The sequence below is a fragment of the Dreissena polymorpha genome, chromosome 4 (genome assembly GCF_020536995.1).
Source record: "Dreissena polymorpha isolate Duluth1 chromosome 4, UMN_Dpol_1.0, whole genome shotgun sequence".
Lineage (NCBI taxonomy): Eukaryota > Metazoa > Mollusca > Bivalvia > Myida > Dreissenidae > Dreissena > Dreissena polymorpha.
This window is the reverse complement of record NC_068358.1, coordinates 119705880-119723150: the sequence shown is the minus strand read 5'-3', so window position 1 is coordinate 119723150 and position 17271 is coordinate 119705880. Positions and strand designations below refer to the sequence as shown.

General features: G+C 33.6%; 1 protein-coding gene across 1 annotated transcript; it reads left to right on the top strand.

Annotated features, from left to right (window-relative positions):
• The first annotated feature begins 1433 nt into the window (after nt 1–1433).
• Nucleotides 1434–16829, top strand: LOC127878113 (mesotocin receptor-like). The gene is made up of 4 exons (XM_052424533.1): nt 1434–1538; nt 11077–11587; nt 12090–12104; nt 14518–16829. The coding sequence occupies exons 2-4, from the start codon at nt 11090–11092 to the stop codon at nt 15280–15282; spliced, it is 1278 nt and encodes a 425-aa protein (XP_052280493.1). The 5' UTR covers nt 1434–1538; nt 11077–11089; the 3' UTR covers nt 15283–16829.
• Nucleotides 16830–17271: the final 442 nt, after the last annotated feature.

The following is a 17271-nucleotide window of genomic DNA, read 5'->3' as shown; positions in this document are numbered from 1 at the left end:
TGTCGAAAACATTATGCCAAGCGGGTTATTATATGGCATATCTTTGCACAACCGTTGTCAGTCACTTTCTCGCCTGCAGCAGTAGCAATAACATGTTTCCTCTGCCGAACGTGGAGTGCATACTACGGCAAGTACATCGGCGGATGCTGCCATGTCATGTTGGTACCTGCCAAGGCCTACTTGCATTTGTGTGCGCTGTTGTTATGTTATGATTTCTGACCATCGCATCAGACCATAACATGTATATCGGTAAGGTTATTTCATGCAAAACAGCGGCTGCACAATGAGTGTTATTTTCAATATGATATCATTATTTTCTTTAAATGTAATTTTTATACATATGTTATGCCCAACAGTGGTTAATACACGACCTTCAATAGACCAGTTTCACAATACAACCACTGTTGTTATTTTTAGATATCACGTGAAGCGTCGAATTTCAGAACGAGGCTGAACGTGTAACTTTCCTTGGCGGAGAATGTCGATGATTTTATAACAGTTGATTGTTACTGTTTACATTCGGGATTTTCATGAGTATTGAGACTGGTTATAATAACGTCAAAAATATGCATGCGTTAGTCAATATATTTATAAGAAAAATTTGCACACCTCAATAATAATTTAACACCTAATATTTAGTACCATTAATGTATATTTATAAATTTCGTCATCTTTAAAAAATACGAGTTACTCATGTCCATCAGACCACATGAGGAAATAAAACCACAGATCTATCAACAAGATTATTGATCGATCTTTGATTAAACACCGCGATAAATATGCTCAAACGAAGAGTGTTAAAATGTGTGCAAACCATTGAATAACACAAGTACTTTAACAAAGAACATTTATTTTATTGATTTACACCTAAAACGGGAAGTATAGAGTACTGCTCATTCTGACATCTTGTGTTGACAATATCATTACGCCGAATGTTCAAAAGGCTAAATGGTATAATCCGATGCGGCGTTGCGTGGCACTTTTAGAAGGCGTTTTGACCTTTGAACATTTAAGTACGAATACTTGGAATATCTCCATCTATTCAATTGTTACTTGCTTTTTTTATCTGCTTTAATGTCGACGCCTATGCCACTTAATGTCGGTGTGTAATTTCTATATAATTATATGGTACATAATTTGAAAACTGACAGATTGAAATTGTTAAAAAATATATCAGAAAGTTATGGCCTTTTTCCAATTTGTCATGACATCAAACGCTGCAAAACAAGCAGGATTTTATGTATGTCTTTCTTCGAGCACTGTCAAGTGACGGACAATAAAACAATCACGATCTTCCTTCCAGCTGTCGAAGTGTCCGGAATAAGGATACGCATACACGGTGGAGTGTTTTGTTTATTTATCACACATTTGAATCACTTTGATATCGGATTTAAAAGGAATATATATACAGTATTTAAAAACACATCATTTCCGCTTAATCTTCACTGCAACAATGCGCTTACTGATGTTGGTTTGCGTTTTAGGTCTTGGATTTGTGAGGGCGAAACATAGAGGCGGAAATACTAAAAATCTAACCGGTAAGGTCAGATTAAAAATTTTATTATGATTATTACATTTGGATTTTGTGCTTATAGTGTTTTTTATCGATGGAGATTAAAGTAATAATTTAATATTTAGTTTAACATTTGAATTCATACTGAAAAAATATTATATGTTTCCTATCTGCGAGTAAGTTCTACCACGGCAATAATATTTATTTATTATGAAATTGCTTGATACGCATAAGTTTGTGCCATTTAGTCATTGCTTTACTTCCCACTGAACTTATGTCAGTGTTCGAATAAAGCACGAACGTTTATAGATAGCAGCTTAAAATAATGAGTTTCAGAACTATTCTGTTAACAGATGGTAAGGGAGGTTAGTAGCTTATATTCATTTTTTATTAATTGTACTGTTTACGACCCTTGCTGGATACCAAATTTTCAATCAAGAGCTTTGAGATACACTACCATTTCAATTAAATCGTTGGTTAAGCTTCTCTTTTGAACAGATATTGTTGTAATAAAATGTAATGGTCTGTAATAATGATATAACTTCTTTCATAAGTCATGGTATACCACTTTACAAAACCGTTAAATGATAGACATTTTCGAGCGCTATGAACCACTTTAAATAAATATCGTGTTTCTACCAGTTTTATATGAGTTCTGTTAATTATTAAGGGTTCTTACATTTAAAAAAATATTAGCTTCAAAAGCTATAGCATTAAATGCTTTCAAATGTAGTAAGTTAGCTAAAATAGAAAATGTAAACATGCAAACATTTAGTTATAAAATATACATTTATTAAATATTATTGGTTAATTACTATTTAGTAAGTAAAAACCCTAAAAGTTTGCATTGGCCGCTTGGTACCGATTAACTTGATCAAACCAATCAATACTTGCATCGACCGCCCACTACCGGTTCATCGCTTATTATCACCATCAGTTTACATTCACAATCCGATACATGTACATAAGACTTCATTTTAAAATATTTATATTGTTGTGGTGTGCGTTATTGTCCTGCTGTTTACAAAGAAGTTTTAATACTTTATATGAAGAATCCTAATTTTATAAAACATAGCAGCACACTTTTGGACATCTTTTTACTGTTAATGTTGTGTACTCACCGTTTGTGAATACATTCAATATGGTTAATATTACTTCTTAAAATATTGTTGACCTTTGATAAAAAAAAAATGGGGAAGGCTTGGTTTTATCAGTGCTCTGGGAAATATGTGATATAAATTTCGATTTCACAGTGTATGGAGTTTAACCAAAAGCTCAAGGAGGATTCCGTTTAAGTCCGTCAACTGGATATAACTCTTGCCGTAATATCCGTCTTGTGCGAAGCTATATTAAGCTATTTGCCCATGGCCCGAAGACCACTGGTGTGCTGAAGAATCCTGCAAACTGTTGATACATGATTGATGATTTTGAACAATATCAACACGATCACCTTACCCGGCCTCATGTTTACCTTAACATAGGCCTACTTCTTGACTTATTCCTTATGAAATGGGCAATCAGTACTGACCAAGCATCAATTGTTGGGTTTTAAATAATGTAGCATACATAAATACGTCATCGTTGTTACATACAGAGAAGTATTTGTTCGCACTGCCTCACCTGGTCTCCAGCTGTAGACACACTATATTAGTTACTTCCGTTGGTCTCTAGCTGTGGACACATTATGATGAAAGTTGCCTGCCCTGGTCTTTAGCTGTGGACCAATTATGATGTTCGTTGGCTTATTCCATGGTCTCAAGCGACCAACACACACATATATATCCATGTCGCCCAAAATTGTCTTCAACTAAACTAAAACATGTAGGGTGGTGAATGTCCATGTTCATTTTATAAAAAAGAAAAAGGCGATGTTGTTTCTTTCTAACTGGAGTGTATCCCATTTTTGGTCATTCAGTAGCTTTTGGATGTTGCAATAGTTTGATGCTTCTGTACATACACGGGCAGCTTTCACTTTGTCTGATTGGAGTTCTTGCTTGAGACATTCGCTACATTTATCCGAGGCAACATCAAAGTAGGACAAATGTTGAGGATCTTTTAAATACCTATGCTGGTTTGTTTTTAGGAAAGTATGGCCCCTATTCGATAAGGTAATCAAAAGTCAAGAATGCAGTATTATGAAATCTCTTAACATCTCTCGTTTGTGCATAAGGGTAGTACGTATTAGTATGAACTTGTATTCCTTATGACCAAGTAATGTGTCAAATACAATGCCATTTGCACCCTGGTGAAATCTCAATGTGTCATTTGAATTTAAAATGGTATTCATTTTCTATTAAATTTTGTTTTAATGATTAATGTTCATGTTCAATGTTCAGGTTTAATTGAGTTGTGCTAATGACCAACATATGCGAATGCATACGTTATTCCTAGTCCACTGCCTAGTTTTAATTTCACAGTTTCAATCTGCAAGAAATTGATTTTGAAAACAAACGTTTGTAATGTGCCGTAAGAGAATGATTGAATGTCTGAATAAATCATGTTTGTCCAAATACGTTACAATGTTTTATAATCAGGCAGGACGTTCAATAACTTTAATTACTAATAATACATTGTACAGCCCTTTTTCCTTAAGCATTACATTGGTGGTTGAATTTATGTAAATTGTTTACAAACGAACAAATACATATCTTAAAAACAGACATATTATGGTCCAGACAACAGTCAGAGAGGTATTTCGTGCTATATGGGACGATTTTGTCTAGGTGCTTATGACAGTCCCTTCTACACCTAAATAGTCTAACAAATAGGTCAACACATAGTTGAAAAAAAAAGAAACATTTCCATCTTGAGTACAATGAAAACAAATACGGCAAAAAGTAACCGTCAGTACAAACGCCAGTTCGAGCAATTGTATCATACTGGCATTGATTTCAGCATTAACCTATTGGTATTGTCGGCTTTGCTAACAGGTTATTTTGTTCGAGCCGGATGATGGTAGTTAAAAGGCATGCCTGTTGGCTCCGGATAGAATTGTTATCAAATTTCAATCCAGAAATATACAAATGGCAATAACTGCTAACATATGGACTCATAGATTTAGTTTTTAGCACAGCACTAATCATCAAAACCCCTTCCATAGAGATCTATATACCCTGAATTTCAAACTGAAACCTTATTTCCTGTTTCAGTCAAGCTTCGGGCAAAATTTATTATACAAAAATATACTAATAGCATGATAACATATGATGTCAAAGTTGAAAACATGGCATATCTGTTGTAATTTGTTAACGTAGAATGTTTCAAAGGTTTAGTGTTAATAAAAACTCAAATTATTATATCACCTTTTGGAATAAGTTTAAAGGGATTTACCTTTAAAGGCACATTAAGCACGATGATCTCAATAATTTGGCCGCAGGAATACATAAGCACACAATGCTATATTATATAGGATTATACAGGATAAAAGTTGGTTTTGGTAGATTATCGATTTTAATTCACGAGTGAAAAATTACAAATGTGTGATCTAATCAATTAAATTAACATTATTTAGGGTTATGATTTTGCAAATTGAAAATACATTTTAACAGCGACAGGTATATAACTCACGAATAAATTATGAAACAAGGGTTAATGAATGAGTGTTTTTACCTTTTGCCTAGGGATTAAAGTGTAAATAATCTACACTTTCATCTTATCATATGATTGCATATCAAGACAATAAACAACCTGAACACTTTAACGCCGATTGATATAAAAAAAACAACGTGAGTGTTTGAATTTACACTTCAGTAAAAAACTAGCCAAGGCAAATGAACAAGTTAAATGTCATTAACTTGAAATGCGCGTTATCCTAATGTTCGCGAAATCAAACAAAGACACGCTCGGGTGAGTTTAAATATCATTTAGATTTTGAATGAGTGTTCATACGTTTAAACGAGTTTAAGCAAGTGAGTTGATTCAGTGGACACTTTAGAATGGCTACTCTAATCGCTGTAAGTATTTAGAAGAAAAAAAAGTAAGAGTGGATGAATTGACGCTCTAATAGTATGACTATATATACATAATGAAATATGCATATGATTTATGTGGATAAAAAAGATTCAGTGTTTATATTTTCTTTAATTTCCGCCGGTCATTCCACTCTGCGTTTCTCGTGAGTTTTGCTTAATGTGCGTGTCAGCACGCCTTTCTTTTGTGTTGAATTACATACTAGTCAACGTTTTATCGCGTGCTGCGAGTAGATCACGGGGACGTTGTGGTGGGTTTTCTGATTTCTTTCTTAGATAAGACCATCAATTAGCATTGCAAACGACGTTGGCTTTTATTTAAGAAAACTGTTATTAACACTGCATACGAAATAGACGTGTTTTCCGATAAATGGCGAAACGTATTGCATACGACATTGGCCTGTATATCAATCAATGGTGATAACAATAGCATACAACATTTTTTTCCGAAAAAGCCGATCAATTGTATGATTTCAAAGAGAGATAATTATTCAGCTATTCATTGGGCCGTGGATATCAATGTGTGCGGTGCGCGTATTAGAACACAGTAAAAATAGCTCAACGCCTATGTTAATTGTTTATGTTAAGTGTGATTTAAGGCAACATGATAAAATCGGAAACAAATGAAAGGACATTCCGCTGATTGTGTCATGTTCATTGTATGTTCTCACATATTGCGACTATTTTGTTTTGTAGAAAACCACAACATATGAAGTTTTAAGTTGTATATAGATACAATCATCCTTATTTATATTGTGTATTGTATATATTATATGATTTACAATTACATTTTTATGTCTTACATGTGTTTATGTGCATTTCCTGAAAGTTTTTTTTAACCATTTATGATTCTAAAAAGGAAAATGTAGATTGTACAGCAAAAACATAATGTTACAGTCCTAAATATACCAATCAACGGTAGAACTTTTAATCGAACTAGAACAAATAGACCATACTTCGCCGACAGGTTTTTTTAGGTGTGTTTGAAATTGCCTGTTGCTGACAGATTTACGATATCAAGCTGATGGATGTTTATTACACTTGGTGATTAGGCCAAATAGCTGATACGCTCTTGAACACACTTAAAACATACGAACGGTGAAGTGAATATTTCTGTGTTAAATTGCATGGAAACAACATGAGGATGAACTTCAACAAGACCAAAATGCATTTAGACATAAACACGTTTATTTCATCTTTGTAAAAATGTATGCAACACTTAAAAGAGTAAATTCATAAATTATGTCATTGCTACGGCGGCAGAGGAGTGCACAACTAAATAAAAGCGGAGTGCAATACAAAACAGATCGGTGCAATAAATGCACTCCTCCTTAATTTACTGTTCCGCTCTTTTATCATTGCACTCCATTTTATCTAGTTTTGCACTCCTTTCTTTTCTATCTCGACAAAGTAAGTTATTCCCACGACATAAGTTACTCGTTCCAACGAGTAAGTAAGTCGTTCCCTCGAGTAAGATAAAACTATCTCCTCGTTTGTTTAATGCATCCCTCCTGTATATACTGCATAGTTCTTTTTTCTATTGCACTCCGCCTTTTCTTTAGATGTGCACTTATTATTTTTTTCTATCTCGCTTTGTAAGTCGTTCCTACAACAAAGCTAAGTGGGAACGAGATAGCAAAAAGAGGAGGGCAAGTTAAAAATGAGAATTGAAAGTCACCTCTATGCCACCGTACATTGAACTGCATGTCGTTCTCTTAATCTTTAAAAATCTACTGATTACAAGTATGTACAAGATTTGTTAAAATTGTTTCCGGACTGATAGCACTTAAAGTTGCTTTCATTACCCCAGTATCTGCAGATGGTAACATGCATATAGCTCTTAGCCTGTTTGTCAGTTCTTCCGCCCGTATAGGTTTAATTCAAAATGACAAATTCTGACTTACACCAAAGTTCTGTATACAACATTTGTAAGTATGTATAATATATATGAATAATGTTTATGAATACTATGTAAACACCTACTTATCTGACCTTATTTTGACATTGATGTTTATCTTCTGTTGAATAAAGACTTATTAAAAGTGTCCGTACTTTGTGTCCGTACCTTCAAAGCTTTGATACTTGCATGGATAATGTCTTTGAACATTATCAGTACAACCATTTAACCCTCCCTTGTTTTGACATTGAGTGCGAGCTACTTTTGTGCTTACTCTGACTTACTTATAAGGTCCGAATGATAGAACCCAACATAAAACATTTCGAATAACATCAATACTGCTTACTTCACAGCTTTAATACGTGCAAGGATAATGTCATTTGACACTATCAACACACACACTTTTCCTGATTTCCTTTTAACTATGATATTGACCTCCCTTCGAACGTCAAATAATTCGGAAGGTCCGAATTCTTGGATGTTCCAAAATGAAGCGTTTCGTCTGTCATAACACCGCTAAAATAACGCTTCGAATCATGCATGTATGAACACTCTCATCACATCCATATCACTATTCCTTATTTTGATTAAGACCTTACCTATTGTTAAGCTGAATGACATAATTCGGAATCTTTAATTCTTGGGTAACCCTAATTTACAGTTCGCTTTAGGTAGCTTAATAATTATGGGCATACTGTTATTTGTGTTTTATTTTGATTTCATCATAATTCACGATCAAAAAGACATTGTTTTCGGATTTTTAAAGACCTTTTACATATCAATTAAAATATTGGCATTTGTTAATGCCATTCCTTGTTAAAAAAGGCTCAAGATGGCATAACTTCAAGTTGAAATTAGAAAAAGCCATGATCACTGATAATGTTGTTTATATATATCATATTTAATACTTTTAAACAGTTTAAAAAGCAAAATAAGAACAATTATGCGTTGGTAATATACACACTATAAAACACGTAAGATAAATATACAGTAGCCTTTTCTTAATTTGTTTTAGTACACACATGCACACACATATAACGATACCGGTCTATACAAGAAAGACACGACAAAATTGATACTAGGGAAAACGATGCGACCTCATCATGAATCTATACATTCCATCTAAAAATCAGCGTCAGAAAAACTAATAATTTTAAAGACATATATGCATACCTATGATTCTGCCAGCTACACCATTCATCGGTCGTACAAATGTCCCATCAATGTCGTAAGTAATTTTATTCTCTGCACATGTCTCGTAAACGCTCAGTGGTGAAAACAATATGTATATGTGTTTTTTTTTTTTATTCAAAGCTCGAAAGTTACATTACAAAACCAGACTTGCAAAACTGTTTTATTGAAATCTACAAGTTTTCGGGTTTTGTAAAAATGTAGAACACTTTCTATCTTCAAACATTTGACAACATTTCGAATATATGCTGCTGCTAGTTTGACTGAGACCCTACTAATGGCATATTAATACTAGTTATTCATATCATTTCTACTACTTCTACCACGAAAACGTCTACATTTACTTTCAGTACTGTCACGTCTGCTGTTATTACTAATAACGTCCACGAATTTGTCCATGTTAGAATTCGTGAATTCTCAAATGATTCCCCAAGCTATTTTACGGATGGGGCACAAGTTATCTAAATTCCACGTGCATCGCAAACACGTTTCAATCAGTCATGACGCGTATAATAACCAAGGCTGAATAATTTGCTTAATCGCCTTATCATTAAAATATTCGAAACGGTTCTTTTTAGCAACATGTAACGGTACCTCCATGTAGAAATGGCTATTTAACTGCAAAAAAGAATGGCCCTTTATTTCACATGGACACTATGGACACTTCTATAATAAACATACAATTTATGAGTTACAAAAAAACTACATTAACTAAGTTGAAAGCGATGATTTATAGTTTGTCACTTCACCGAAGTATGGTGGTTTATGATAAACGATAAAGTCAAATGTTAACAATCCGTATCCTTTTAGTGATCTGCCAGCGATGTTGCTACGTTAGAAGCCAATATCGCCTACTCCAATAGCTTGGGGAAGAAAAAACAAGTCAGCAGGCATATGATAAATGACACCCATACAGTCGGAAGCGTTAGTGCGATATATATCATTGAACGACCGGAACGAGACAAATGTTTGCAATTAGATGGATGAAAAACAAGTATTGATGAGGGCATATTATTTTATTTGTTTTTTGTTACATATAAAAATGGTTATTCTTCTGATATAAATATTTAGAACATTGTAAACAAAGAAGAGTATGTTCCAGATATTCTGTCTTATAAATTAATGAAGTGACTTTTATTATAACGTGACTTAAACTCGCAATATGTTGCTATGGAATACAAAACTGAACACATAAAACAGTGCAAGCTTGGATAGATGTCGATTCAAAAACAAGTTTTATGAGGTAAAGCAATTATGAGTGTTTATATTATGTCCGTATGGAAACAAATGTTAATATATTTATTGAGAATGTTGCAAACATGGAATAAATATTTGTATTCCGTATATTAAAAAAGAAGTTTTACATGAAAGGCTGAACCGTATGCGATTGTTCATACCATGGTTTCATTTTTCAAAGAAAACATATAGTCTTTTGACGGGATCGAAGACAAGTGTATCCCTTAACAATAGATTCTTAGTAAGTTTCTTTGTTCACCCGTTTTATAAGAGCATCTGGCAAAGTCTATCCTTGAATTCGTTTTAACTTACGCTAGTTTTGTTAATCAATTTGCTGCATTAAATGTGTTGTATGCGCGAACAATATAATGCATTTATAAAATGTGTGTTTGATTAAATACACTTTTTAATGTCTTTCATTAATCGATCTTTATAAAGCGTATATACGTAACGCTGAATTTGTTGAACACGTCTTAATAACGTTACTTTATTTGTGAACATGCCAGGTAATAAAATGTATGAGTGTATGCATACATTATTTAAAGAAATGTTTCTCCCTTTGAAGTGGTTTAAAAAACTTATTTTATTGTGCCATTTGCCATGTTGTTTTGATACGCATTCGTGAGATAATTAATAGTTGAAAAGTTTAATTTTCATAAAAAAAATAACTGTACGAGTTAAGTGTTTGCGAATATATTTCAAAATGGGCAAAATGTAGGCGCAACTTAAAAATAACATTTACTTGATATTTACAAACGATAACGCAATCAAATAAATTCAATACATAAGTAATTTAGTTATTTTAACATACATATACATTTACTAATAGGTGTTTATGTTGGATGAGTTTTGACTCGCCGTTACCCTATGACAGTCAAATACTTAAACATTATTGCAAATAATTTGCGTGATTGCCTACGGTCGCCAGCATATGTTTATATGTAATCATCATTTAGCTATGAATACACGAATGCAGCAAAATATGGAGATGTACAGGTGTCAGTTGTCAGCATATAAATGTGAAGTTTCCATTCCTGTAAAACGCATGCCTCTATAAATGTATAACATATGATCATAAAATTACATGTTTCAACCATTTGCGCAGATTCATGTAAACATTTGACATATGTAATTTCTCGTTAATGTTTTACGAAATATATTTATTTTAAAAATATGGTTAAAAATTATCTAGCAAACTTATCTCTTAAAATGTTAACCGTAACAAATCAAACAATATTACCTAAATAATGTATCTTATTAATCTGTTTCAGCCTAACGAATGAGATGACTGCCGATATGGATACCAGTACAATTAGTGTAATAAACATCTCTCATCAGTTGGAAAATGATACAAACCTCACGAATCCCAACGGCACGATTACCGGATGTCCGAACAGCGTGCACGACATAGAACTCGACAAAACCTACAGACTCTTGATTCTATGTGCGACCGTATGTCTCTGTATTTTCGGAAGCATTCTGGTCCTTCTTTGGATGCTTCTGAACAAACGCGTTTCCACCAACTACAAGATCAATCGCCATTCTCGAGTGAACACTTTCATACTCAACCTTATCGTAGCGGATGTTTTGGTCATCCTTCTAGCAGTTACCCCGCAAATTGTCTGGGAATACTCGGATCGGCAATGGACAGCCGGGGACTTCATGTGTCGCGTTCTAAAGTTCCTTCAGACATTCTCCATGACAGCAAGTAATTACATGCTTGTCGTCATAGCAATAGACCGCCATCAAGCCATTAGGGCGCCGCTTAAGGAGTCATTTTCTGTAAGTACCAGAGTTAAGCAGTGCACTTATCTATATGGAAATGACTATTACACAAATTAGCGTAAAAGAGTTCTGATCATAGTTGCTCTCATAATTAAACATAATGCGAAAAACAAAAACATCATACAGGAACATTATACGATATTTTAGAAGCGCGTAAAAAGTTATCGCCTACTAATCCATATGCAAATAACTATTACGAAAATAAGCTTAATATAGTTGTGACAATACACAGAAAACAACAAAACAAATCATTCTAGTACGTCACACGATATTGGATAAGCGCTTGAAAGTATTATCATAGTACGGGAACATTTATATACATTTATTTAACATTAATAGATATACCGGTCTTAAATTGGGGTCCTTTTAATTGGTCCATAAATTGGCCCCAAATAATACAAGAATTATTAAGATTATTCACTGTGAACACTCATATTTTTGACTACACAATACACTTAACAAAAACCTATTTTAAACATATTTTGATATTACTTTTCAGTGTCGGCGTCGCTATGTAAGTTGTTTATAATTGTAGTCATGTGTATGTGGTGTATTTAGCAACCTTGTAACGTTTGTATTATTTTGATTTTTTTTCTGCACAGAACATAATAATACATGCATTTCAATATATATATTTTTTGTTTTACAACAATATTGCATTATTTTATTTTATTTTTGTGGGGGGGTAATCGTATACTTCTTTGAATGAAAAGGTAAACTGTCCTCCATTTGGTGATATGCCCTTCGCTCAGACGACCTTTACATTAAATATGATAACACATTTGAAAACTAAACCATTGATTTGCGATATTCTATAAGCTTATAATAGTACACTCATTTATGGAATATTATATGACATATCGGGAATATACATTTAACGTCATCAGCATAGCACGCACGAAGTTTTGGCATGATGTACAAGGGTTTCGAGTACCAATTTTCCATTTGTTTTTAAGTACATCACGCTATTCAAAATGTCTGAAGGTGAACGTCCTTTTCACATACATTTGTTAAGTTAAGAACACGACTTAATGACTTGGAAACAATATATAATTAGCAACCATCATTGAACAATCACAATGCGGGGAATCACGTGGTCAGAATTGAGAAAAAAATGGCCGCCGATACAAACAGGTACATCTTCCTAATTACTTACTTGTTTTTAATCGGATGACGCCTTTCAAAGGGCAAGACGGAAGCGGTTTCAGTGAGTATCAACCGTTTACTCTGGACGTGGAATATTTCGCGATTTCCTGAACCTTCAATTGAAATTTAACACGGACTAACAACAATATCACTGTTTTCACACTGTTTTCAATTATGTTTCCCCGCATTGATTAAGTTTTCAAAAAAGTAGAAGTGAGGTGTTTTTACAATGTTCGGCGCGGTTTTGGATACACTCGAGCAAAATAAGCATACTAAACTAAGTTAATGTATTTGTGGCAAAACATGGTATTACGTCAGCGAGAAGGTATTTGCTTAGCTTTATTTAAAAAAATAGTTGTATTTATAACATCAAATTCGAGATAAATGTAAGAATAACTTGATGGAGATTGTGAGGTAAATATTGTTTTTATGTGAGTTGCCTTCATTGCTAACGAAGACATTTTTGCAACGTAAAATTATATTTCATACCCGAAATGTTTCATTTGCCAGTGACGTTTGTCTTTATTTGTGGGTTAAAGAAATAGACAGAATACATAATTAACTACGATGGACAATTGATAAAATGCGATACCTTTGGAACCAGCATGCTATCTAAGAACATTCCACCGGTTTTTACCCGAGTCAAAATTTCGCAAATTGTACCTTACTAGTGTATGCATAAGTGTGCCGACAAATGATATATTTTTGTAAACCTTAATTTTGGAACCTAGTTTAGTACGTGGTTTTGTGCATGAATGTCTGTAGTTGTTTTACTTACATCAACTCAAAGTATCTAATTTTAAAATGAAAAATAATTGTAAAATGATAAACAAAGTTATTAGATATGACGTTGGCCTTTCACCTTTATGCCATGTGGCGGCCTGCATTCCTCATTCATTACTGAGAACAGTGTGGGCCTTTCGGTTTATCTTCCGAACTTTTAACGTTGTTGACAGCAGAATGCAAACTGAACATTTATCTCTCACACGAAAGTGTCATTACTGTCTAAAGTGTTTGTAGAGGCATGCTTCTATCATACAAGCATGTTTACATTGATGTCAAAAAGCGCTTTAATTGGTGGCTGCATTCGTGAGCGCATTACAGTTGGTATGTGTACGCAACTCACGGTGGGAGATGCTCGGTCCGTATATTAACCCACACTATAAGAAGACTAACCGATGTTTAGTATCATCATTTAGATATATCAATCGCTCGCTGAAGCATGGGATCATACTTGAAACTGCTACAAATACATAACCACCTGTATTGCTCTTTAAACGAATGCTTCAATTATTTGAGCTATATTGAATGTATACAATATTAAAAAAAAACATACAGTCTTGACTGCTGTACGAATCAAAACTTAGGTTAAATGTCTTTGAACAATGTCTTAACATAAAAATAATAACATTTCGTAAAAGTTAAAATAAAGACATCCGCGTTTTAAACTTCTTGTATTTTTTAGAGATTGTCCTCACCTTGCTCATATTTATACACGAGTGAGAAACTTAAATGGATAATAAATCTTTAACAATTAAATAATTATTTTATTTTAATCTATGATCAAATCTGCTTATTTACGTTCAACAACCACAATACAAACTGCTTGAACGTGGTTTATATTTTGAGCAACGTGTTCGTCAGATTATTCTGGGCTACCCGTTAGCATTTTAACCAATTAATATATGTGATATATGTTGAATAAAAATGTTAAAATATCCCGAATGAATTATGTTATTTCCTGGCGATTTTATTTATCCGATAGGTGTTGATATTTTCAGATATGGAAAATGGTGGGATCGGGTTGGTCGATAGCGGCTCTCGTTTCCCTTCCGGTCGCCGGATTATTTCACATAAACGCCGACCCGGATGGAGGTGTCAGATGTGAAAATATATTTCGATACAGACCACTTTGGAATCGTCAGATCTGGATATGCTGGGTCACATTCTCGGTGTTTTTACTTCCAGTAATGATCCTGCTCATCTCATACATTCGCATTTTCCAAGAGATATCAAAAAAGGCATTCCAAAGCAACAGTTTAAAATATAAGCCTAGAAAAGGCGAGTTCTGTTTACAGAGTACGCATTCGAACTCATTACCTCGGGCGAAATCTAAAACATTAAAGATGACGTGTGTAATAATTCTGTCTTTTATTATCTGTACGACGCCTTATTTTATCATAGAGAACCTTTTGTCATTTGGAATGCACTGCGTTATTTCGAAAAAGGTGTATGCCATTTTGGCTGGAATGGCCGCGTGCAATTCTGCGACGAATCCGTATGTGTTTCTTGCCTTTAACGTAAATATAGGCTGGTTCAAGCGACTGAAAAACTGTTACTCACATAACCGTCGAACAAGCAGAGGGTGTAACGATTACCAGAATGGTTCATCCAACGTCCTTTCACATCACGGAGCAAGACACAGCACAACTATGGCATTTTTGCGACAAGAAACGAATGACTCCAATCACGGGGCGGACACGGAACTTTGGACGAAACAATGGGCAGTGTCGAGCGCAATTACGTGCGGCAAAAATATAATGTAATGTAATCTCAATGTAAAGGAGCCATCCATCAAATTACTGAGAGGGGACAATCAATTCGACCATTCTCAAGAAAATCATATATAATGTTTGTATGAACATTGATATGTAGAATTTATGTTTTCTAAAGCAGCGGCAAAGGTCACTTTTTGAACATTGAAAGCGACTATAGATCCTTTATATACAGACGAATACTATGAAAAACATCGAGCACTAAACAAAGACCGATGTTAATTCAATTGTTCTGATGTAAAAGGAGCACCGATTAGAAAACAATTAAACTATGTTTCAAAAATAGGACATTACACTGAAAGTAAACAGTCAATTATCTTGATGTTTCCCTGACTCATTATTTTACCGCAAATGTAAATCTTGCAACATGTAATTATACGGCGAATAAGCATTTCAAGAGAACACGTTTAGTTTTTTTGTATATAATTGACTTGATTGTCAACCGTGATGACAAAAAATCAATATTTTCCCACTTGTCTGCACCATTTATGAAAAAGTCTGTGAAATCAAAGCGATACTCTACCGAAACGAACACATACCCTATATTTATTTTTTGCTTACATGGAAGTATCAATAATTTTAAAGCAATTATTCATTGTTACAAACATTGAACAATAACAGGGCAAATAATCGATAATATTTACTGTTTTACTGTAAAATGACGTGTGTTGGACTTAAATTCACTTCCGTTGGATAATTATTATTAACACTTGAACGTTTACATTTCTAGGTCTACCAACTATGCATAACCGAAACATATCTATTAACTGCATACATAACATCGTTATAAATTTGGTAATTGTAATTAACAACTCAATACAGCCAAAGAGTAGTTTCGTATTGAAACTTTTAAAGTCTCTCTTATTTACATATTCCGGGTGCACGACTGCACATTTTTATACGAGTTTAGACAATCCGAAGTCAATTAACGTCATTTGTAAAATCTTGTAGAGCATTGGTCTGTTGTTGTGCAGAAAAAAGTCAATTATGTTTTAGTTTGTTGTTTATGTATCGCATTGTTGTATTTAGTAACGGATCAAAATTATCAATTCTAAATATCAAAGTTGTTTACTATTTGATTTAAAAACATATTTTTATTCCGAAACATGTTATAGTATTTAGTATCTACAGTTTACGTAAAATAGTGAAATAACAAACGATCCTACACTGACATGAACGCATATCCTCTATTTATTCCTTATCAGTTTGAAAGCACGCAATAATGATGCTTTATCGATCAACTCTGTCGACCAAGTACTTAAAGTAAAAGGGGTTGGTTTGTATTTTGTGATAGGCATGATGAGTTGAAGTTAGTTGCTATTTGACTAAGTTTTATTGATTAAATTGTATAATGTTAACTTTAACCTTAATGTTTTGAAGTGTAAACAATTGATATTTAATATAAACAAATGTTATCATGTAATGGACAACAAACATCATATAATCACGGGCTTAAGTATAGATATCAGTCAATATTAATTTACGCTAGAAAGGTTTGATTTTCAAGATTGTATACACCATAATTTGACTGGAAAGTATGTGTTGCGCAATAAATTACTTTATTATATAGTAATTGCTTTTCTTTGTGTTTTAGTTGAAAAAGAGGAATCCGTTGTGAAAAAAAAACGCACAGCGTAAATAAGATATACAAGATATACTGATATAATATTGCATTATTTCATGACGTGAAAGTTCTATACATCGACAATCATGTGTGTTGTGTTATATCGCTGTTGGTTAACCCTTTCCCACTAGGAAGCAAAGTAAAAATGGCTATGTGCAAAGTAACTCGCAGTCTGTTCAGGTTTTTTGCTGTTTGCCGCTCATCAGTATCTAAGGGTTGGGAATGAAGCCTTTAAAACTTTAATTTAGTAAGAAAGGTCTTTATTAAATTTAACTTTCTAAGGGACTACAACTGTATCCAAATACGTATCTAAGTGGTCAAGGGTTAAACCCAGTATAAATACAAGACTAGCGTTT

Excerpts from the sequence above, each read along its gene's own strand:
- LOC127878113 (XM_052424533.1), top strand. The coding sequence starts at position 11,090 with ATGACTGCCGATATGGATACCAGTACAATTAGTGTAATAAACATCTCT.